We start from the raw sequence: 25,336 nt of genomic DNA, 5'->3' as shown, positions 1-25,336 counted from the left end.
TGTAATGCATGAGGAGCCGCGTAGAGGTGTTAAAATTAATTAGGTTGAGTGACGGTTGCTATGATCGAATTCCGGAGTTCGAAAGGAGCAATCTATCAACAGTATAGTAAAGAATCTTTTTCAGTCCCGTGTAATGTCTGGATCGAGCTTGCCGCAAAGCAATGAAGTCTGTGACTAGAAAGCTTGGCTTTTGTGGAAACGCACAGTTAAATGGAAACGAAAACTCCTCTGATCTGTCCAGAAGCCTGGCTACACATCGACCGTCGGAAACGGAAAAATGACAATTTTTACTAAGGGTTTTTTATTTCCCGCCAATCTAATTGGCGCGCTAAATGGTCTTAAATCGACGAACCATAACATCAATGATTTGTTCGCCCATGGCCATCGTCTCTACGATGCAAATTTATAGTTTATTTTTCGGCAAGCTAATTTTCTGCATCTTTTCCAATAACTGAATGATAAATAAAGTCAATCGTCATCCTTCATTTGTCCGCAAAGGTAAGTGCGATTTTTATGTTTACGTTATATGTTTGATCTGGACTCGCGATTTCGTGATTTGGGAAAAAAGTGTAACGGCGTCGATCTCCAGCTTCCATTTTCCACGTGTGTAGGAACTCTTAGAATCAGCGTTAACACAAACTGCATATTTATGATGATATTATTGTTGCGGTACCGTGTTAGTATTTCAGACGGTAAGACCAAAATAGATACTGGCAATCAATGTTCACCACACTGAGTGCGACAAAAGTGTCCAAAATTACCGGCTAAATATTCACGGTTTTATTATGTAGAGGTAAAAGACATAGTTAGGTCACAGTTGTTCTCTCGGGTGTGTCGCCTGAGAACAATAAGCAATCGGGTGCGTCGCCTTTGCTTCGTGAGCTAACTCTGATAATAATATTAGAGATTTCTTCACAGAGAGATTTTTAACTCGGCCGTTCTTATCTCGGGTGAGTCGCCTGATAAGGACGAGCAATCGGGTGTGTCGCCTTTGCTTTGCCGTGTTTAATACTCGCTGCACATCGACTATACATCTGTAACTTTATTATTCTCCGGATTTCTGAATTGTCCGGAGGTTTTTGACTGAACCGGATATATTCGACTGCACGCAGTGAGTGAATGTTGATTGCTGTAAACTTTTTACAACGCACTGGGGCTCGTATTGCACGAAAATGTGGTTTTAAACTGTCAACAGCACGCCCGTAAACAATAGGCCTCCTGAAGCGATCGAGGAAAAAATTGGATGGCAAAATCGGTTGCTAAGGTGTGCGGCTCGCCATGTCAGTCAACTCCAGCATGCAGGCTCACCCCCTCCCCCCCCCTCCCAACCAGTGTAGCGGTTAGAAAGTAGGCGAAAACATATCGCGACTACTCGATACAACAACAACTTGAACTCTGTTTAATCTCTTTTCACACGTGACCTACGTTTTCCATAAAAGATCATATGACATAATGGTGTAAGGAAAAACGGCTGCATTCCTTCCCTTCTAACAGGAGCGAGGAAAAGTACAATAAAATTAACTCAAATGCTTAAGGCCCTAGAGCGAGCGTAGTTTTGTCTCTAAACGTGCAACGACCTAATGCTAACAAATAACTTTGTCACTACTTCGTCCATGTCTCTAACAGACAACAATTGCTCCAGAGTGTCTCGCACTGTAATAATTTGTTTAAACTCAACACGATTAAAGTCTGGGCTATAGTCCATCAAGCGCTTGTCCTTGTCCATAGAGACAGATTTCCCTGATATGTCATGGTTGTAGACAGGTTTCCAAACGCGAGATTTTGCAAGTCTTGAGCGACGTCCAGTAGGAGCATAGGTGTGAACTACAACAGTGTCTTGGACTTCATCAGCTTCCACAATTTCTCCAACCAGGATCCCTTGATCGGTGTGAGACTGTCGATACGCAGCTTGGTCTAAGACTAGATAATAAGTTCCTCCAGAGGGATCTCCTTTGAGAGATAAGTGCGGGCAATGCGCTGTGAGACTGCGCAACCTTCCAAGTTTGTTGAGAATTTGCTTCGCTGCTGGGTAGACAGAGTACAGATGTTTGCAAGCCTCGCTAACTGGAACCTTGCCAAGGGGTTCAAGATACTGGGCCAGTTTGAGTGAGATCCCCTCATCTGCTTGATTGTTGCTCTTGGGAAGGTATATGATGAATTGGCCAGGTTTGTATTGTTTCTCTTTCTCCCTTGATTGAACAGGAAGAAACGCTCCTTGTGCGCAGGACTCTCTTAGTTCGCCAGGTTCAGCTTCTGCAACTGGTATCAGCTTCTCAACGTTAGTAGGAGGTAATTCTTCATTGGTTATGACATGCCTTAGACGATAAAGATCACTATTCTTCAGACGCTCGCTGACGATATAAGGTCCAGCGTACCTTCGGATGAGTTTGGTAGCTGATCCTTTTTCTACGTTTGAAGGAGGTGGTTTCCTGACTAGGACTTGTTGTCCGACAGAAAATTCTCTAACGTTAGCAGACAAATCATAATAATCTCGTTGCCTTCTCCTTAGGTCCTTTTTGATGCTGGAGAATAGTTTGTGTGCCTCTGAAATCCTTTGAACTAAATGTTTTGCATATTCCTTCTTGCTGATTGGCTCGCTTGGGAGCTGAAGAGCAACTGTCTCGGGTGATGTTGCATTACGGCCAAACATGAGGAAGAATGGTGTGATACCATCAGTGCCATCGATAGCTGAGGTGTTGTGCGAGTACACTGCTGGCTGCAAATAGTCTTCCCACTGTTTTTGCCATTTGGACGCGAAAATAGCAAGAGCCGAATTCATGAAGTGGTGAACACGTTCTGTAGCGTCATAAGCTCGAGGGCGATAACTGGATGTAAACACTTGTTTAATGGACAAGAGTCTGGAGACTTCACGTAGTGCAGCGTTCAGGAACTCTCCTCCTCGGTCACGGAGAAGAGTGGACGGGAAATCTAGTTTAAGGAACACATTACCAAACAGTGCCCTTGCAGCTGTAGTAGCACTCCGATCTGCCGTTGGTATTGCTACCAGGAAGTGAGAGAATGGGCAGACGGCGGTAAGTATATAACGGTTCCCATTGGCAGATCTCGGGAATGGTCCGGCAAAGTCAATTCCAAGTACATTCATTGGTTTGTCATAGAACCGAGTATGCATGAGACCATGTTGCTGATCGGCGGATTTATGCTTGAGGCATTCTAGACATCTTGAAACCCAGTGTTTTGTTGCCTTCCCCATCACTCTCCAATAGAAATCTCTAGCGAGGGCATGGTAGGTATTATCTCGTCCTCTATGCATCCCGAGTGCCGGGTCATGATACGCACGGAGTAACCGGGACTTTAAGTCTTTGTTGTCGGGAACGAAGATACAAAGGTGGCCTGGGTCGTCAAGAAATTCGTCTGTATACATAACAAGTCCTTCCAAAAGAGGTCATCTTTGAGCCAGGTTTTGAATGCGAGTTTGTTCGCGGGATGATAAGTCATGAAGGCAAGACTTCTTACTTCCGGCTGATAGATACTTGTGGATGAGCTTTAAGGTTGGGTCTTGGAGTTGAAGATTGATGAAGTCTTGTCTGTTGGATCCTAGGAGAGTAACTAAAGGGGTTCTTCTGTCTGGCTGGTAGTTGGGAGATGCTCTGCTTTGGTAGGGGGAGAAGTGCTTGTATCTGCCGTTATTAGAACAAGGACTGTCATAAGAGAAGAGGAGATAGTCGGCGTAAGAGGGACGAAGTAGTATGGAGTTAGTCCCAGTGCAGTGACCAAGTAAGCTGACACGTCGACCGGTGGCAATATGTCAACAAAAGTGGCAGATGAAACGTTGTTTTCAGACATGATAAACTGGGTTACGGGGTAACGCGAAAGGGCATCAGGAACTGTATTACTGCGACCAGGGCGGTGACGTAGTTCAAAATCGTACTCAGCAAGTGAGGAGGCCCAGCATGCTAGCTTGGCTTTATGTGGAGCAATAGAACACCACCATTTCAAATTAGCGGGATGGGTTTCTATAATGAATTTTCGACCCAAAAGATAGGGGCGCCATTGTTCAACTGCCCATTTGACAGCATATAGTTCCTGTTCGCGCGTGTCCCATCTTTTCTGGGTGGGTGAAAACGCCTGGCTCGCATACAGAAGGGGCCGCAAGTGATGCTGGTCATCTTCTTGCATAAGGACCGCGCCGACACCAAGCTGGTTCGCATCTGTGTGTACATGGAAAGGTTTGGACCAATCTGGATATCGTAACAAAACATCAGGGCCTGTGACGGCTGCAATGAGGTCATTGAATTCTGCTTCGACCTGAGCAGTTAGCTGGAACTTTTTGTCCTTTTGTAGGAGTCCACGTAGGTGGTAAGTTCTTTGGGCAAAAGCTTGGGATGTGGTGCCTGTAAAATCCAACTATTCCAAGAAACTTCTGAACAGCAGTCTGGGAGTTTACCATAGGGTAATCAGAGATAGCTTGGACCTTCTTGGGGTCAGGGATGCGACCATTAGGGGTAACAATGTGGCCAAGTACTTCGAGGTGGGTTGAAAAGAATGTGCATTTGGACGGTTTAAACTGCATTCCAACTTGGGCAGCACGTTTAAATATCTGTTCGTAGTGTTCTAAGGCGCCATAGTCGGACATACTGCGTACAATCAAATCATCAACATAGGGCATACAGAAACCGACTTGAGTGTTGCTACTGCCTGTTACATTTCCCATGAGGAAGTCTGAAAATGTGGCCTGCATAAGCCTTTGGAAGGTGGCGCCAGCTGTCTTAAGGCCGAAAGGCATGGAGATAAACTCAAACAATCCACAGTGGGTGACTACAGCTGTTTTTTCACGGTCTTCCTTTCGGACGGGAACCTGCCAATAACCATTAGCGAGGTCCAATTTTGCAAATGATTTGCCACCACCAAGCCAGTCGAGGATGTCTATGACTTGAGGAAGAGTAAATCCATCACTCTTGGTGACTGAGTTAAGTGCACGATAATCAACCACGAAGCTAGGAGGTTGGGGTTTGCCGTGTAAGTCCTTACGACGTACCAGAATTAGTGGAGCACCCCAGGGAGACTTGGAGGGTTGAATAATGTCCTGTTTTAGCATTGAATTGATTTGATCGCGCACGGCGTGAAGTTCTGACGGTGACATCCTGTATGGTGGCTTGTAGCAAGGCGGTGCATTACCAGTGTTAATTTGGTGCTCAGTGCCATGGATACGCCTAAGCGGTGCACCAGGTAGAGAAATGCATGAGGGTACTTCCGAAGTAAAGTGTCAAATTGATTTAGGACTGCAGGGTGCACGTGACTGTATTCATCAGTATCTAGGCGCAGTTCTTTTCGCAGTTTCTGATGGTATTCCTCTGAAAACGGATCAAGTTCAACTACAGATGGAGGAGGTAGGTCTCGATCATCCATGTCATCAGGCTGATTGAAAGGATGGAGTAAACGCGAGCTTTGAACAAGACCAGCTGTAAGCGTTTCTTGATTGGCCTGCTTAGGGCAGTGTGGCTGTACTGGGTCTCTTTTACTAAACCTGATAGATGAAGGGGTCTTCATGAGAGGAGATGCATCGACAGGAGACTGACAGAAGAGCGAGTCATAGGCATCGAGTGATGAAGAAAGGATGTCAGCTGTGTGGTGTAGTGCATCCTGGAAATCAGCTTTACTTTGAGCAGTACAAGGTGACAGGTAACCAAAGGTGGAATGATCAACATGAACACTCTTCTTTATACACTGCACAAGAACATTCATAGCTCTAAGTTGCTGAAAATCAGGAAGATCACCCTCGGAGGTACCTGTGTCGGAAGGGAAGTCCATGACAGTTCGTACTGCGGATGCGCTGAAGATGCCATCGAGGACTCTTACACCCGGTTCAAGTTCATGACCAGTTAGCCATAAGTCGTTTCCAAGCAACCCGATGGATGCTGCACTTAAAGTGAGGTAAACGGTGAGTAGGTTCAGGCCGCGGTAAACAGTGGTCTTGGTGGGTGCAGCGTGGCTATTTGGATGTCCAGTAAGACGACAGGTAGCTGTGCATGGGGTTCCTGTGAGACTGGTGCTTTATCACATGAAATAGTAAATTTCATAGCAGGGTGACGGAATGTCACCGTCTTTTCTCTGTGGTCAGACAAGGCGTGAGTACCTGCTAAGTGATTTTCGCCAAACAAGAGTGGCCAAGACATATTGGGCACGAGAAGAGCGACATGAACAGTTTCTTTGTCTGGAAGCCAGGCAATTGGTACCTCTTGGACAGCAACAGCATTCAGAGAGGCACTAGTGTCAGCCATTTGTACTGGAACGGGATTTTCAAGTTTCTAGTACTTCAATTCAGGTTTTGCAGAGTGAATGTGCTGTGCGTGATCTAGGCTACACAGTGTAACAGAACAACAGGAATCAAGTGGGAGCTGAAGGACTTTACCAGCTGAGGTGACTTGACATGACAAAATAGAACGATTCAAGTTAACAGACAATTCATTTGAAGAATGTGGAAAAGTCGGCATCAAAAATGGCGGAGGGTTGGAAGACTGAGACTGGACACCAGGGGATGGTGGTTGAGAAGTGCATAGTCCCGGCTGGGTGGCCTGTGGTGGTTGAACTTCGCAGGAGTTTGCAACAGGTGGACAAGTGTTTGCATGATTAATATCCTTGCACCCCGGCTTGGAACAAGTGTTACAGTTGTGAAGACGGCCATATCTGCATAATTGGTCTGGTAAGACGCAGGGAGATCGTTGATGCTTGTTCCATAAACGGCAAACTTCATTACTTCTTCGGGGATTCGTTGAATTGTGGTTTTTCTGCCTTTTCTCGGGGCAGTTGCCTTTGGTATGGCCATAGGAATTGTAGCTATAACAGCGGGATCCTTTGCCGCTATCACGAGGAAAACCAGGAGCTGGATTCGTGGTAAGAGCGATAGTTTGTTCCGGCAATTGTTTATTGGGTTGACTGTGCGCGGGGCTGAACGAACACTCGATTCGTTTTGCGGCTTCGACGATCAGAAAGATCTTTGTACTCTTCTGCTTTAAGCATCAAATGTTTTTGAATGTCTGGTTTCGTTTTGGAGATAAACTGCGACACGATGAACTGAGGCGAGTCTCGGTCCACGGGTTCGCCTAATTTAGTAAGGCGGTGAAGGTTGTTTTTGAAGCGAAATGCGAAGCGATCGATCGATTCTGTGACTCGCTGTTTCATCGTAGAAAACTCAGACGCCAGACGACGGCGTTGTACTTCTGGTGGTTCGGCAAATGCTGATTTTAAAGCTTGTTTAAAACTGTCCAGCTTTTGGAGAGGTGTTGTTTTATCTGTAAATTTAGTCTTTTCCATTGACAACACGGAATTTGGCCATTCGCCAATACATGCTTGTTGTAGCAAGGTGAGCTTAGTTGCGGCTTGCAAATGGGTCGTTTGAACATCGAATAATTCGAGGAATTCGTCAACGTCGTCGTGAGTGTTCTGGTCATAACGAAATTGCGGGAGTTGAAGAGCAGGCATTCGTAAAGCCGGTGAATTTGCCTGGACAGTAGGCGGAGCTGCAGGGGGTCCGCCAGGTGCGAGCAATGCCTCAGTGAGGTTAGCGATTTGAGCGTTTGTTGCCTTTTGTGCTTCTGCCTGTTGCTTGACAATTGCCGTACGGCCTGCCACGATACTTTGTAATTCTTCTACGGAAGTCATTTCGAGATTTTTGGATTCTCCACCAGATTTGTAGCGTTCAGAAAGTAGGCGAAAACATATCGCGACTACTCGATACAACAACAACTTGAACTCTGTTTAATCTCTGCTCACACGTGACCCACATTTTCCATAAATGGTCATATGACATAATGGTGTAAGGAAAAACGGCTACACCAGTTATTGGTGGGGCATTCGTCCACACCCCTGCACCCAACCTTCGATCTTCTTCTTCAAAATTATTAGTTATTCCTTTGTCTAATCTGAAGAGTTATGGAGACAGAGCGTTCTCTGTCTGTGCTCCTTAATTATGGAACTCTTCACCTATTGAAATAAGGAACTGTGCTTCAGTTGACATTCTCAAACGTAAGTTAAAACAACTTCTTTCCAAACGAAAATTTAGTTTAATATCTAGTCATTTTCACATATTACTTAAACAATTTTTGTATATATTTTTAACATGCTTGTTTTTTTAATGAATTGTTCTGACTTTTGTAAAGCGCCTAAGAACTTTTGGATTTTGGCGCTATATAAATTGTAATTGTAACTTTCCGTCCCTGGGGTTTATACATTTGACTACCTCAGGGTCTTGGATGGCCTCGTGATTTTCACTTCATAGCCCTGTTGTTTCCTTTCATAAATTTGTCGGTTAAACTACTAAATGACATCGTAGATCCACAAAGAGAACGGTGACTGGAACGATGATGAGCAGTAATGCTCATCACTTAATACTTAAAACTTACTTTGGCCTGAATTGACTTTCATTAGAATGAAGGTAAGCCCAGTAAACTTGGCCGCTTCGACTTTCTTTTGACCCAACTATCTTCCCCTGGGTCTCCGAGGATGAGGTAAGCCCAGAAACAAAGAAATTAACTGATTTTTTTACTCTACCACCAGGCATTTTGAACAGCTCGTTTGTTCCCGCCGTGGGGCATTTCCCAGTTTGTCTTCAAAAATCCTAATGCCCGGTGGTCAGCCGGGAAAGTATGGGAACTGCTGCCTGAAATGACTGATGCATTAGCGCGGGAAAACTTGTACAGCAAAAGCATCATTGGTTTGGGTTTTCCTGGTTGAGAAAATGGCGAGAGTTTTTCTTATTAATCTGACAGAACACAACAAAACGTGTATATACCATGTACTCCTTTGTCATACCATTTTATCGCTGCATTTTCTTAACCAAGTAGGTGATTTTGTGGGTGCATAGACGGTGCACTAAGTTTTGAAAGACTACCTTGGCAAATATTCTATTTTATAACCATGCTTATCATTTACTCTAAACTCATTGGCTAGACTTATGCTACTACCCGTACCTGGTACATCCCAGTTCCAACGGATTAACACGTGAGCACCTTGCCTCGATTTAAATTACACTATGTCAGGCCATAATGTTTGCTTATAAAATGTCCCGTTTATTGTGTTTAACGTGTATTCTGTGTAACCTGTATTAAGTGGTCACTCAGCCATTTCCGAGGCTGACCGCTGTAAATTAATTACCCAATCAAGCTTCCAATCGGGGAAGATTCCACTGTTGTCGCGATAAACGTCCATTCCTGTCACGCGTCCAATGTCATAGTCTTGTAAAGTAAAGGTATCTGTCCTATAATGTTACGGGAAAAAAGAGAAATGTTTTAGCTATGCATGATTTTGCTAATTGTTTAACGGTCAATTTCGTTGGTTTTTGTCAGGGTTATTCCAATTCCCAAACTACTGATGTATGGGGTTGTGACCGATTGCCCGTGATTATACCCGGAGACCGGAATCCTTTCTGAAACTTATATTCTCTTCATCATTATCATCATCGTCACCAACATCATCATCATCATCTTTTCTTTCGTCATCATTATCACATTAATGAGTATTTGTACTTTTATGCAACCATTTCAATAACAGCTAAACTTCTTTGGAGCACATGTATTGTATTGGAACACATGTATTGTGAACTATCTAAACTCTAAACTGAAATATACATGCGTAGTCGACTCGGCTTGTTACTATGACTATTTTAGTCTCTGGTATGTTCAGTAGGTATTTTAGAGCGGTTTCCAATTGAGTGTCGTTAAACCAAAACCAAAGTTATTACTCTGACCAATCGCAGCAGATGTAAACAACACATTTAAGCCAATCAGAATTCGAAGCAAATACATGTATCTGGCGCCACGCGCGGGAAAACACGATTGGTTCTCGATTGGTTTGGTTTGGAGTTCCATTGGTTGAGAAAGTGGCGCGAGTTTTGTTAACCAATCACAGAGCGTAGTAATGCAAAACCAACGTAAAGGCGAAATCACTTTCGACAAAACCGCTCTACCCCCTTAATTTGGCAACACTGGAAAGTCAATTGCTTTCCTTTGTGGCGAGAAAATGTCTCGTTGAAAATGCGAAATAAGGTCAGCTTGACTTAGCAGCTCGTTAATTCGGGACACAATATTCCTTTCCCTAAAACTTTCTGCATCTTAAATTTTCAGCGAAAGCATCCGAACAGATTAAACTGTATTATCTAACTGACGGAAACATTTCTTTAAAAGGCAGTTAAACGATCTAGCAACACAGGAGACATCAGTTTTTTTCTCGTTGGGTTCCCTCGTGTAAGGAAAAGATAATCATAACATAGAATGATAACGAACGATATAATCACTTACCGTCCTTGTTCAAAACTATTATAGTGTCCAGGAAGTGGTCTGTAGATTTGGTTTTTAGTGCCTCGAACTCGGATCTTCACTGTAGCATCGGTACTAGCCCAACGATCACCCGACGTCTTTACTACTACTTTGTAACCTGAAAGTAAATATAAAAGAGATTGGCCTATCAGGATCAGTAAACCAAAAAGAACTTTCCCCTGGAAAAAAAAAACAGTAACTGGAATCGACGGCTACAAACATGTTTAGATCAACTTCGCACGGCATAAAGTTTGTGCCTAGAGTTTAATTTTGCTTATTTTTTGGTTCCGGATTTTGGAATGGTTTGCGGAATCAAATGTTTGCCATTTAGAAATGTTACAATTTTTTTTCCTTTTTTTAATGTTTCCAGTCACTTTCTAATCAAGTCGAGATAGTAAGTAAGACCTACATGAAGTGTTTACCATTCGGCAAGAACAACGGATTAATCGACCGATTGGGATCACCGTTGAATAATGGTAAAGGCTTTGTCAAAAACAGCACACTAACCCAAAGCATTTTATCGTGTCGAAAGGGATGGCGCCGAGGCGTGATTCTCTTGGTTACTAGCCTGGCGACAGGAGAAATGACAAATGTTACGAAATTCTCCGACATTTCGTACCGAATGGAATAATAGGAGTGCCTTTAGAGGTACCCAAATTTCCGAAATTTTAGAAGCGATTTCATTTCCGATGGGATTTTTTTGCGCAAATGGTAAACAGCCCCTGGTGTTCTCTAACCTACCAAGCACAGATGTAAGCGTTTCCCAAAGTCCATGTCACACTGCAGAGCCTCTGCCTCATATTGTGATCCTTATCTTTTACATACCTCTCTACTAGTGAGGTCAGTCTGATGCTCCTGATAGGAGCACTCGGGTTTCTTTTTTCCGAGTATGCCTGTGTCGCTTTCTGCAATAATACATCGTTCTCATTCACTCACTAGGCTTGAAATATACCGTCACATTTATTTCATATACCACATACGTTCGACATTCAAATCCTAGCAGTATACAGGATGTTTGTCCCATGAACCTAGTTTAATGGCCTTAGCTCCCACGAGTCTTCTGTAGCTTGGTGGTAGAGCATCCGAACTAGTAATCGGAAGGTCTTAGGTTCGACTCCTGATAGGAGCACTCGGATTTCTTTTTCCGAGTATGCCTGTGTCACTTTCTGGAATAATACATCATTCTCATTTACTCACCAGGCTTGAAATGTACCATCACATTTATTTCATAGCGTTTATAATGTAGTTTGTTCACCGCCGTAAAGAGATTCGAGTGCTGACGTTTCGAGCGTTCACGCTTTGTTAGAGCGAATCTAACCCCACCGACGCAGCACCACAGTTTCTTCAGAAATTCACCAGGCCTCCTTATCTAATTATATGGACTTATACTCGCATTGGTAACTGCGTCGCTTAGCGAAAAGCAGGGCTTACTTATATTGATATATAAAAACTAACAAATTGAGTTTCCAGAAACAAAATCGTAAGCTAGTACACAGATATTTTTGTTTTTGCTGAACTTAATGGAGTCAAGAGGCCATGCTTTCTTATAGTGGCATGCAACTGAATTATTTTGAAACTGTTAAAACTTAGTCTGGAATTGGTAATATTCACATCAGATTGTGATTTTAAGTTAGAAGACTTTTTATGGTAAAACAGCGTTCATGTATAGTTGCCGCGGACAAGTCTTCGTTTTAGCGATCTATTCTTTTGTAGATTGTACTGAAGTAATATCACGCTTAAAACTCGCCGCATAAATGCCAGACAGTATGCCGGAATGACTTTTACAGACTTCGACTGAACAAGTTGGCAATCCATTTGAAGCAAATTTCTGAAATATCGTAACGACGCACGTTTTGTGATCATTTCTTTATTTCTTTCGTGTTTTTTATTTCTAGTTTAACAGCTTAACTGCAACATTAATAATTGTATGCTGGGAGTACTGAAATCTGGGAACTTTTTAAAATCTTCTACAAGTCGGATTTTAATCAATGTTTTATTTGAGAAATCATTTATCAATCAACGCTTCGCTCACATCCGTTCAATACTCAGAACAAAACGATTTCCCGTAATCAAAAGAAATTCATTGCTAACCTTTGCCTTGAGCAGTGTTGGAAAACAGGAACAAAGACAGCAGAAAGAGCAACATCTTCTTTTCCTGTAGAATAAATCTGTGATTAAGAACTCATCAAGGAGAAGATGAACCAAAAGATTAATTATGCCACTAATAACTGCCTATCATGCGAGGACCCAGCTGGGCAAACCATGTAACCATGGAGACAAATTCTTGCTTTTACAGCTGGATAATAACAAACTGTATGGGACTGATACATTATCCATACTGTCACCAATATAATAATAAATCCAATAGGCAGCGAGTAAAAATAATTAGTTTGCGCAGCTAAGACCATCTGTGTTTGACTTTCGCAGCTAGGAAAATTTTTCTGCGTAAATTTTGCTGTAATTAATGGCTGAAATTCACACGGCTCAAAGCAATCGAGAAAAGAATGGAATGATTGAATATGTAATGAAACATTCGAATCTATGCTTATTCTGTGATAAATTTTAAGAATTTGCAAACACTTAAAGTCCAATTGCAATTGGCCTTATCACGGTTTTCGACGCAATTTTGACGAGTAGGCAAACAGGCTCGAAATAGCAGTGTTTGTATGGAAATCCGATTTCAAATAATTTTCATAAAACATTTCTTCTGAAAAATTCATGAATTGGAAACGTTTGGCACTAGTAAAAAGATTTTAAGAAAAAAAATTGGAGGGATGTAGCTGTGCCAGAAAGCGTCCATTCGTGTTTTGAACTTTCCATTCATTTGTCTGTATAGCGAACCAGCCGTGAACTGCTCTAAAAATAGCTCGCGGGAAAAAAAATACAGGGAAATGCATGGAAAGTTCAATACACGACTGGACGCTTTCTGGCACAGCTACATCCCTCCAAGTTTTTTCCTAAAATCCTTTTCCTAGTGCCAAAAGTTTCCAATTCATGAATTTTTCAGAAGCGATGTTTTATGAAAATTATTTGACATCGGATTTCCATACAAACACTGTTATTTCGAGCCTGTTTGCCTACTCGTCAAAATAACGTCGAAAACCGTGATAAGGCCTATTTTTTAGCTAAATATTTCTCATTTCAAGTTTAGTGGATATATCTGACATGTACGAATTAAAACAAACTTAAAGTCATTAATGGATGTATGTTTAGCAGTAAAATCTTCGGTGAAAAGGTTACTGACATATAATGGTACAAAATTCATCGATTTTGGTGCAAAAATCCACATTAAAATGACTTGAGTCTACACGAACTGTCGGTAGACACCTCACGCAAGCTAACACGGAGTCAACCTAAATCAATTACCTAATGGGAGGTTGGTCTTTAATTCACCAACTGCATGGAGGACATCCCATCGTAATATATCAACGAGTGTTGATAATAGCTTCAGAGCGACCCTTGGTGCCAATGTATCCTATGTTTAAAACCCTTTAGTGTTAAGATGTAGTGCTACAGATTTTTCGAATCAGGCTGATCTCCACCCCACGCTACATAGTCTCCCTCGCAGCCGTTCTGTGTCTCGTCACGCAACGCTCCTCCCCACAACGGAGGAGCGTTGCGTGACGAGACACAATGGCTGCGAGGGAGACTACCCGCTACACAAACCGTGTAAATTTGCATTGAAGGTATCTACTAATCGGAGGCCAGATTTACGAAGTCCTCCTGTGTTAACATACCGTAAAATTCCGAAAATAAACCCCTCCAAATATAAGCTCCCCAGACTCGAAACAATAAAAACCCTCCGTTAAATAGCTCCTCGGAATATAAGCCCCCTGGGGCTTATACTTGGAAATTGCCATCAAATACAAAATAAACCAAAAAGGAGCTTTTTATTAAGTTTTATTTTTTCATGTAAACAGCGTACCTTATATTGATGTTACCTGACCTTTGAACTGAGTATTGCATTCTCAATAAGGTAATTTGATGTTGTGTTTTAAGTTTGCATGGGTGAGTGTTTAGAAGGATCTACGTTCTCATGAGTTACAGTAAAAACTCCTCGCACAGTACAAAATTACTGACACAAATTTCCTTCCAATTATAAGCTAGCCCAATCGATTTTGAGACGCAAATCTCCCTCCAAGTTTAAGCCTAGCCGATTTCCTAACGCAAATTTCCCTCCGTACATAAGTCCCTAAAAAGTGCCTCAGGGGACGTTTCCGGATACATTGATTCGACTGGAAGCTTTTAAAACAATATTTGTATTTCGTTAAATAAATCGACTTTTTTCTAAAGTCCAGGGTTTTTGGTCAAAAATGACAACATTTTGAAGTTGGCATTTTTCACTTCTTCATTTTTCATTTTTCTTTTATGTCCCTAGCGATCCCGGGGTGTCATAAAATCCCTTGGGAATGATTTGTAAGTTCAAATAACGCCTTGACAAAGAAATTTATGTTTAACTCTCACCCTGACTTCGTCTTTTGTGGTCTGTTTCTTTGTCCCTGGTCCTTTGGGAGGCCTAAAAAGTGTCTCAGGGGACATTTTCGGACACACTGATTCAATTGAAAGCTTTTAAAACAATATTTGTATTTCGTCCAAAAATAGAGTTTTTTTCTAAGGGGTTAGTCCAGGGTTTTTGGTCAAAAATGACGACAATTTGAAGTTGGCATTTTCCACTTGTTTATCTCCCTAGGAATCTCGACGTGTCGTAAAACTACCTTGGGAATGATTTTTAAGTGAAAATAATGCCCTGACAAAGAACGTTCTGTTTAACTATAACCCGGACTTCATCTTTTGTGGGCTATTTCTTTGCCCCTGGACACTTGGGAGTCCCAAAAACTATCTCAGGGGACGTTTAGGACACCCTGATTTGATTACAAACTTTTAAAAAAGAGTTGATTTTTGGACGAAATACAAATATTGTTCTAAAAGCTTCCAATCGAATAACTGTGTCCGAAAAACGTCCTCTGAGACACTTTTTAGGCCTCCCAAGGGACCATGAAAAAAAATAGCCCACAAAAGATGAAGTCATTGTGAGAGTTAAAAAGAAAAGTTTTTGCCATGGCGTTATTTGCAGTTAAAAATCACTCAAAAGAGATTTTTACGATATGCCGAGATTCCTAGGGACATAAACAAGTGAAAAATGCCGACTTCAAACTGTGGTCATCTTTGACCAAAACCCCTTTACTGACCACTAAGAAAAATGTTGATTTGGACGAACATTCTTTGTCCGGGCGTTATTTAAGAATTCATTCATTCATTCAAAAATGATTCCAAAGGGAGTTTTTCAATACGACGAGATCTCTAGGGACATAATCAAGTGAAAAATGCCGTCTTGAAAATTTGGTCATTTTTGGCCAAAACTAATGGAATTATCCTTTAGGAAAAAAATCAATTTTTGGACCAAATACAAATATTCTTTTTAAAGCTTCCAATCGAATCGGTGAGTCCGAAAATGTCCCCTGAAACACGTTTTTGGCCTCCCAAGGGAACAGGGATAAGGAAATAGCCAAGAAAAGATTAAATCAGGGTGAGAGTTAAACAGAAAATTCCTTGTCCGAGCGTTTTTGCACTTAAAAATGATTCCCAAGGGAGTTTTTCGACACGCCGAGATCCTTAGGGACATAATCAAGTAAAAAATGCTGACATTAAAATTTGGTCATTTTGGCCAAAAGCCATGGACTTACCTCTTAGGAAAAAAGTCGTTTTTTGGTCGAAATACAAATAATCTTTCTAAAGCTTCCAGTCGAATCAGTGTGACCGTAAACGTCACATGAGACACTTTTTAAGTTCCCAAGGGAGTTTTCCGACACGCCGAGATCCCTAGCTACATCAACAAGTGAAAAATACCTAATTCAAAATTATGCCATTTTTGGCCAAAAAGCATGGACTTACCCCTTAAAAAAAATTGATCTTTGGACGAAATAAGAATATTCTTTTTAAACCTTCCAATCGAATCAGTGTGTCCTTAAATGTCCCCTGACACATTTTTTAGGCACTCCAAGGGGCCAAGGACAAGGATATAGCCCAGAAAAGATTAAGAGAGAGTTAAAAAGAAAATTCTTTTTCCGGGCGTTATTTGCACTTAAAAATGATTCCCAAGTCAGTTTTTCGACACGCCGAGAGCCCTAAGGACATAATCACGTGAAAAATGCCGCCTTCTAAATTCGGTCATTTTTTGCCAAAAAGCATGGTCTTACCCCTTAGAACTCCCTTGGGAAAGATTTTTAAGTGCAAATTACTCCCCGACAAGGACGTTTCTGTTTAACGCTCAACCTAATTTCAACTTTTCTGGGCTATTTCTTTGACCCTGGTCTCTTGCGAAGCCTAAAAAGTGTCTCAGGGGACATTTTCGGACACACTGACTCGATTTGTATTTCGTCCAAAAATCGACTTTTCTCTAAGGGGTAAGTTCATGCTTTTTGGCCAAAAATGACCAAATTTTCAAGTCGGCATTCTTCATTTGTTTATGTCCCTAGGGATCCCGGCGTGTTAAAAAACTCCCTTGGAAATCATTTTTTAAGTGCAAATAACGCCCTGACAAAGAATTTTCTGTTTAACTCTTACCCTGACCCTTTGTGGGCTATTTCTTTGTCCGTGGTCCCTTGGGAGGCCTAAAATTTTCTCAGGGGACATTTTTGGACACACTGATTCGATTAAAAGCTTTAAAAAGAATATTTGTATTTCGTCCAAAATTGACTTTTTTTTAAGGGGTAAGTTTATTTTTTTTGCCAAAAATGACCAAATTTTCAAGTAGGCATTTTTCACTGGTTTATGTCCATAGGGATACCGGCGTGTCGAAAAACTCCTTTGGGAATTATCTTTAGGTCCAAATAACGCCCTGACAAAGAATTTCCAGTTTAAGTCTCACCCTGACTTCATCTTTTCTGGGCTATTTCTTTGTCCCTGGTCCCCTGGGAGGCCTAAAAAGGTTTCTCAGGGAACATTTTCGGACACACTGATTAAGCTTAAAGCTTTAAACGAATATTTGTATTTCGTCCAAAAATCGACTTTTTTCTTAGTGGTAAGTCCATACTTTTTGGCCAAAAGTAACCAAATTTTCAAGTGGGCATTTTTTTTACTGGTTTATGTCCATAGGGATCCCGGCGTGTCGAAAAACTCCTTTGGGAATTATCTTTAAAGGCAAATACCGCCCTGACAAAGTATTTTCTGTTTAACTCTCACCCTGACTTCATCTTTTCTGGGCTATTTCTTTGTCCATGGTTTTTTTGGAGGGCTAAAATGTGTCTCAAGGGACATTTTTGTATTTCGTCCAAAAATCGACTCTTTTTTAAGGGGTAAGTCCATGCTTTTTGGTCAAAACTGACCATATTTTTTAAGTCGGCATTTTTCACTTGTTTGTGTCCCTAGGGATGCCAGCGTGTCGAAAAAAATCCCTTGGGAATCATTTTTAAGTGCAAATAACGACCTGACAAAGAATTTTCTGTTTATCTCTCACCCTGACTTCATCTTTTCTTGGCTTTTTCGTTGTCCCTGGTCCCTTAGGAAGACTTAGAAGTGTCTCAGGGGACAATTTCGGACACTCTGATTCGATTAAAAGATTTGAAAAGAATATTTGTATTTCGTCCAAAATTCGACTTTTTTCTAAGGCGTATTAAAGTTCATGCTTTTTGGCCAAAAATGACCAAACTTTCAAGTGGGCACTTTTCACTTGTTTATGTCCCTACGGATCCCGGCGTGTCGAAAAACGCCCTTAGAAATCATTTTTAAGTGAAAATAACGCCCTGACAAAGAATTTTCTGTTTAACTCTCACCCTGACTTCATCTTTTCTTGGCTTTTTCTTTGTCCCTGGTCCCTTAGGAAGACTTAAAAGTGTCTTAGGGGACATTTTCGGACATACTAATTCGATTGAAAGCTTTAAAAAGAAAATTTGCATTTCGTCCAAAAATCGACTTTTTTCTAAGGGGTAAGTTCATGCTTTTTGGCCTAAGTTCATGCTTTTTGGCCAAAAATGACCAAATTTTTTAAGTCAGGCATTTTTAACTTGTTTATGTCCCTAGGGATCCCTGCGTGTCAAAAACTCCCTTGGGAATCATTTTTAAGTGCAAATAACGCCCTGACAAATAATTTTCTGTTTAACTCTAACCCTGACTTCATCTTTTCTGTGCTATTTCTTTGTCCCTGGTCCCTTGGGAGACCAAAAAAGTGTCTCAGGGGACATTTTCAGACACACTGATTCGATTGGAAGCTTTAAAAAGAATATTTGTATTTCGTCAAAAAATCGACTCTTTTAAAGGGGTACGTTCATGCTTTTTGGCTAAAAATGACCACATTTTCAAGTGGGCATTTTTCACTCGTTATGTCCCTAAGAACCCTGGCGTGTCGAAAAATTCCCTTGCAAATCATTTCTAAGTGCAAATAACGCCCTGACAAAGAATTTTCTGTTTAACTCTCACCCTGACTTCATCTTTTCTTGGCTTTTTCTTTGTCCCTGGTCCCTTAGGAAGACTTAAAAGTGTCTCAGGGGACATTTTCGGACATACTAATTCGATTGAAAGCTTTAAAAAAGCTTTGGGAGGCATAAAAAGTGCCTCACGGCACATTTAACGACACACTGATTCCATTGTAATTTTTAAAGAGAATATTTGTATTTCGTCCAAAAATTGAATGTTTTCTAAGGGGTAAGTCCATGCTTTTGGCCTAAAATGACCAAATTTTAAAGTGGGCATTCTTCACTTGTTTATGTCCCTAGGGATCACGGTGTGTCGAGAAACTCCATTGGGAATCATTTTTAAGTGCAAATAACGCCGAAAAAAGAATTTTCTGTTTAACTCTCACCCTGACTTCATCTTTTGTGGGCTATTTCTTTGTCGCTGGTCATTTGGGAAGCCCAAAAAGCGCCTCAGGGGGCATTTTCGGACACACTGATTCGATTGGAAGCTATAAAAAGAATATTTGAATTTCGTCCAAAAATCGACTTTTTTCAAAGAGGTAAGTGCATGCGTTTTGGCCACAAATGACTAAATTTTCAAGTCGGCATTTTTCAATTGTTTATGTCCCTAGGGATCCCGGCGTGTCAAAAAAGTCCCTTGGGAATCATTGTTAAGTGCAAATAAATTCCTGACAAAGAATTTCCTGTTTAACTCTCACCCTGACTTCATCTTTTCTTGGCTTTTTCTTTGTCCCTGATCTCTTAGGAAGACTTAAAAGTGTCTCAGGGGACATTTTCGGACACACTGATTCGATTGGAAGCTTTAAAAAGAATATTTGTATTTCCTCCAAAAATCGACTTCTTTTAAGGGGTAAGTCCATACTTTTTGGCCAAAAGTAACCAAATTTTCAAGTGGGCATTTTTTTTACTGGTTTATGTCCCTAGGGATCCCGGCGTGTCGAAAAACTCCCTTGGGAATCATTTTTAAGTGCAAATAACGCCCTGACAAAGAATTTTCTGTTTAACTCTCACCCTGACTTCATCTTTTCTGAGCTATTTCTTTGTCCCTGGTCCCTTGGGAGGCCAAAAAGGTGTCCTAGAGGACATTTTTTTGACACACCAATTCGATATGAACCTTAAAAAAGAATATTTGTATTTCCTCCAAAAATCGACTTTTTTTAAGGGGTAAATCCATGCTTTTTGGCCAAAAATGACCAAATTTTTAAGTGGGCATTTTTTACTTTTATATGTCCGTAGGGATCCCGGCGTGTCGAAAAACTCCCTTGCGAATCATTTTTAAGTGCAAATAACGCCTTGACAAAGAATTTTCTGTTTAACTCTCATCCTGACTTTATCTTTTCTGTGCTCTCTCTTTGTCCCTGGTCCCTTGGTAGGCCAAAAAAGTGTCTCAGGGGACATTTTCAGAGACACTGATTCGATTGGAAGCTTTAAAAGAAATTCCTTTTATTTTTTCCAAAAATCGAGTTTTTTCTAAGTGGTAAGTCCATACTTTTTGGCTTAAAATGACCAAATTTTCAAGTGGGCATTTTTCACTGGTTTATGCCCTTAGGGATCCTGGCGTGTTGAAAAACTCCCTTGGGAATGATTTTTAAGTGCAAAAACCGCCCTCACAAAGAATTTCTTTTTAACTCTCACCCTGACTTCACCTTTTCTGGGCTATTTCTTTGTCCCTGGTCCGGCTAAAGAGGCTTAAAAGTGTCTCAAAGGACATTTTCCGACACACTGATTCGATATAAACCTTAAAAAAGAATATTTGTACTTCCTCCAAAAATCGAGTATTTTTATGGGGTAAATCCATGCTTTTTGGCCAAAAATGACCAAATTTTCAAGTGGGCATTTTTTACTTTTATATGTCCCTAGGGATCCCGGCGTGTCGAAAACCTTCCTTGGGAATCATTTGTAGGTGCAAATAACGCCCTGACAAAGAATTTTCTGTTTAACTCTTACCCTGACTTCATCTTTTCTGGGCTATTTCTTTGTCCCTGGCCCTTTAGGAGGCCTAAAAATGTCTCCGGGGACATTTTTGGACACACTGATTCGATTGCAAGCTTTAAAAAGAATATTTGTATTTCGTCCAAAAATTGACTTTTTCTAAGGGGTAAGTCCATACTTTTTGGCCGAAAATGACCAAATTTTCAATTTGGCATTTTTCACTTGTTTATGTCCCTAGGGATCCCGGCGTGTCGAAAAACTCCCTTGCGAATCATTTTAAAGTGCAAATAACGCCCTGAAAAAGAATTTTCTGTTAAACTCTCACCCTGACTTTATCTTTTCTGGGCTATTCCTTTGTCCCTGGTCCCTTGGGAAGCCCAAAAAGTGTCTCAGGGGGCATTTTCGGACACACTGATTCGATTGGAAGCTTTAAAAAGAATATTTGTATTTCGTCCAAAAATCGACTTTTTCGTAAAGGGTAAGTCCATGCTTTTTGGCCAAAAATGACCAAATTTTCAAGGCGGTATTTTTCACTTGGTTATGTCCTTAGGGATCCCGGGGAATCGAGAAACTCCCTTGGTAATCATTTTTAAGTGTAAATAACGCCCTGACAAAGAATTCTCTTTTTACCTCTCACCCTGACTTCGAATTTGGCCAGACGAGTAGACAAGACTACAAGTTGCTGCCTGAGAGAATTTACCTCATCGAATGGAACAGTGCTGCGAGATGTGCTGAACGGGCGATTTTCAAAATGTCTGATAGCTTTACAACCCCATTTATTACAGCGTTGGCATTTGTGTGGTCGGCCATATGAGCACTTGTTGCCATCTTCCTCACAATTAGATTTCGGAAATCGATTGTAATTGTTGCAGACCTCGGGTTTTTTTTAAGCTTCTTTGCGGTTTTTCGGACAATACCGTGACAAATGATTTGTTTCTCCACAAGTCGACACAAGTGTAACAAACTCTCTGCTGTCGTTGAAACTGCTGATCTGGAGATTTCATGGCGGTCCAAGAAACAAAGGCATTCGGTGGTGTTACTTTCCATTCATCGAGCGACTGATTTGCATCATTTGAGGCGGTGGGCAGTTTTTGAAATGACAACTCAATGCGACGAGCCGCTTCGACGGTCTTATCGAGTGTTTCAAATTCTGCTGCTTTCACAACGAGCTGCTGAGCAATACGGGAATTGACTTTAGAAATAAACTGAGAAATTGCAAACGTGGGACAATCTTTCGCAATCTTTTCCCCAAGTTTCTCCAATTGATGCAGTAATTTCTTGTATTTGAACGCGAATTGTTCCACTGACTCGCCACGCTCTTGCTGGATAGCGCTTAACTCGGCGGCTAATCGGCGGCACTTGTCTTCTTTGGATTCACCGAATTCTGCACGTAATCGTTCGATACAAATGTTAAAATACCCAGTCCGTGGTCCACAGTTCTTCGTCTTTATACCGACCACGTGTTTAACGTTGCAATTTATTTCTAAGAATACTATTGCTACCGAGATTTTGGGGAAATATATACATAGTAGGATACCGTATAGAGAGAGGAAAATTTTCAGTGAACCTAAAACCCACTGGAATCGTACTGAAATGACCAAAATATGGCACACAATACCTGGCAAAATATCAAGGAGACAAGGTAAGCCATTTTTGTTCAATTCATGCCCTTTACTTTTCGACTCCAAAACATGTTCGTAAATTCCCATACAAACCCTTATAATTTACGCCATTGTGTAACACTCATCGACCTTGTGATGTATGCTGTAGACATTTCGCGTATACAGTGTTACTGAGATACCCGTACGTGTTTCTGTTGTTGACATTCGTCAAAGATAAATACATGCCCTACAGCCAATGTGAACTATAGGTATAAACTGAGTTATTATTTTGTTAAACGGAAACACACAGGTTTTGACGCTCTGATATTTCATACCAGTAATTACGTTAAAATATGGCGTGCCGGCTGACATTGTTTTTCAGTCGCTTGCGAAAGTACAGTATCAAACAGCACGAACGAAAGTTTTTTTTTTTTTTTTTACTGACCCGCTTCTGGGTGATTATTATTTGGAAGGCCACTGAAAAAGGTTGGACTAGCTATTTGAAAAACGGTCAGTATAAAATGCAGACTGCAGAGATGGGAGATGATCTTGGAAATGTGATTGTGTGACACTGGGGTAAGTTGAAAATTGAAAATGTATCCTGTATTTGACAAAGAGGCGGTTTTGGTCTCAGTCTGCATTTTATTCCCAGTCTGCAGTCTGCAGTCTACATTTTATACCTAGTCTGCATTTTATACCCAGTCTGCAGTCTGCAATCTGCAGTCTGCAGTCTGCATTTTATACTGACCGATTTGAAAAAGCATACCAGTAAACAAACTTGATTTAATTAATAATATTCACTTCATGTGACCGACTCTATGTCTGACTTTGGCACTCATTTGACAAGCGTGTATTTTTTAAAGGTGATTCCAGTGTCATGTGAACGTTTAATTTTTAGCAAAACCGCTTTTATGCCAGTAAACAAAGCAAGGTGAGGTCTTTTTTCTAGTTGTTGTAAATGGCAATTTTGCAGCACAAGTTAGTACTGGAAGTGAGGATCGGCTTTGTTTTTCCCACGAAAGTTAATTATTGATCGGTTGCGACTGCGCTAATGTTAATTTGCTGCGTGGATGGATAAAAATCATTTTTAGAAAAAGAAGTCGTTGAGCACTCCTGCAATATCGACAGCTATTGACGTGACGCAGGTAACGCAATAGCGAGCATCAGTTTGGCACTATTATTTAAAGGTTCAGATCCGACAATTATCTGTTGAAATCGGATTATTAAACGTTGCTTTGACTTCTTTTATATGGAGGGTTTCGCTCAAATAGACTCTTAACGAAACCTTCCCAATCAGATTCCTTTGCAGAAAGATTTATTGGGAGATTTGCATTATGCAAATTTCCCACCACAATTTGGCGAATATATTTTCTTCTCCGATCAAAATTTTTTTTTGTCCAGACCTTTTCTACCACGTTATTAAACAAGAAAGAGAAACAGGCAAATGCAATATGAGACAAAATGACCATTTGAAGATAGCTTGGGTAAATGTTTTCACCGAGTCAACACAACATAGCATTTTCTCAACAGTTGAGAATTATGCAAATTTGTTAACGAAGCCTCACTACCTTTGGTTTTCGTCAGTGCGTGCATTGATTGCCCAGATTTTTTATTTCGTGTTATTAAAGACGAAGACCTAAGCTTCATCGCAATGTTCCTCTCGAGTCGATATCTGACATACCAAGATGCATTTTAAACCTTCCAACTTACTCAATTTTCACCTCATCGCGAAGTCCTCAAAATGTCAATTTTTCAAAGAGCCATAAGACCCTCCAAAGCTCTACAAAAGTTTACATAGGTCCCATTGGTAGAAAGAAGGTGAGTAATGCTCTTACTCAAAACCGACCTCGTTTTCTAGCGTTGCGTACTGTTTCAACGCAAGCGTATTGAACTTGGCTAATTTTGAGTGAGATTTTTGCATAATTAATAAGGTAAAACCAGCAATTTCGTTTTCTCCAAAATTCTCGAAAACTATAAATTTCCAGAACATTCAAATAATATTTTCGAAGATAGTTCCCCAAAAGTAAACTTCAGGCAAATTATCAGGGGTTTCGATTTTTCAAGCTTGGCCAGCAATTCTCGAAAGTTACAGTCAGGCACTCTTAAGTTTGTCCTCTGCCGCTTTTTCTGCGTAGCCCTCTGTACTTTTGGCGATTGACAACACCGACCTTGGCCAGTCGCCAACACATTGTTGTTCCAGAAGCGACAAGCGTGTTTCGGCGGGGAGATGCGATGTTTGCTGGGTTAATCGCTCCAAAAATTCGCATATGTCGTCTTGTATCACAGAATCTCGACGAAACGATGGAAGTTGCATGGAAGGCATGCGAAGGCCTTGATTCTTGTCGTGATGAGAGGCTGTAGGAGCTGCTTCGGCCATCTGACCGACTGTTTGAGTGACTTGAGAAACATTTGTAGTGAGGTCCTTTACAACGCTGACGAGTCCGGCCACAACTCCTTGTAGTTCCTCTATTGTTTCCATGTTTTTTTTTTTTTGAGATTTGGATTCTCCACCACTTGTAAACGTATCACGGGGAATTAGCTGAGCGATCAACTGAGATTGTAGTAACGCAACTTTGTATTCTAAACTGTAGGAAGGAAAGACATGACAATACTAGCTGGTACTCGATAAACGCGCGCGAAGAGTTCTCTGTTCTCCTTTTGTCACGTGACCTTTTTTATGTGTCCCATGATCCACTACACGTTCTCGTAAGGCCTTTGCAGCCTTTGTGAATACTCTAGTTTACCTCACAACAATTGCAATCAACATCATTTTCTCATTCATTCCTATGGTCTTACATACCTAGACAGCTCAGTTCAAAATCAAATTTATTTCGGTCATAACTGGGAAACGTAAAGCGTCGAATAAAAACAATTGTGCAACACCTCCGAATTGGCTGCTTTCTAATCTTCTATGTGTATCATTATAATTGTTTTTTGGCGCAAGGGACTGTACTTTGGAGCCGAGCGTATATCAGAAATGTATTTTCTAAAACAAACCATGTTGTCGTTTAAGTATATGTAGACAAGTTGAATAATAAATTAAACGTTTTGGTGTATCATTCAATTTGTCAGATAAAAAGAAAAGAACTTTACAGGTGAGCCAACTAAGTTACATAAAGAG

General features: G+C 41.0%; 1 protein-coding gene across 4 annotated transcripts in view; it reads right to left on the bottom strand.

The window, feature by feature from the left end:
* Nucleotides 1-25,336, bottom strand: part of LOC146471946 (uncharacterized) — a 47,267-nt gene that overhangs the window by 8,226 nt on the left and 13,705 nt on the right. For 2 of the 4 annotated variants that reach the window (XM_085120513.1, XM_085120515.1), the window contains exons 2-3: nucleotides 10,254-10,389; nucleotides 9,112-9,214 (exon numbers count right to left, since the gene is read on the bottom strand). The exons of 1 other annotated variant lie outside the window; for it this stretch is intronic. In XM_085120513.1, the coding sequence (XP_084976639.1) occupies nucleotides 9,112-9,214; nucleotides 10,254-10,389 (239 nt within the window). Of the gene's footprint in view, nucleotides 1-9,111; nucleotides 9,215-10,253; nucleotides 10,390-12,362; nucleotides 12,463-25,336 lie in introns of those variants that run through there. One more of the 4 variants, XM_085120514.1, reaches the window with a different exon arrangement.

Source organism: Pavona decussata, unplaced genomic scaffold (assembly GCF_977016875.1).
Source record: "Pavona decussata unplaced genomic scaffold, jaPavDecu1.1 SCAFFOLD_102, whole genome shotgun sequence".
NCBI classification, from domain to species: Eukaryota; Metazoa; Cnidaria; class Anthozoa; order Scleractinia; family Agariciidae; genus Pavona; species Pavona decussata.
Note: the sequence above shows the minus strand (reverse complement) of the source record. Positions and strands in the feature narration are given on the sequence as shown.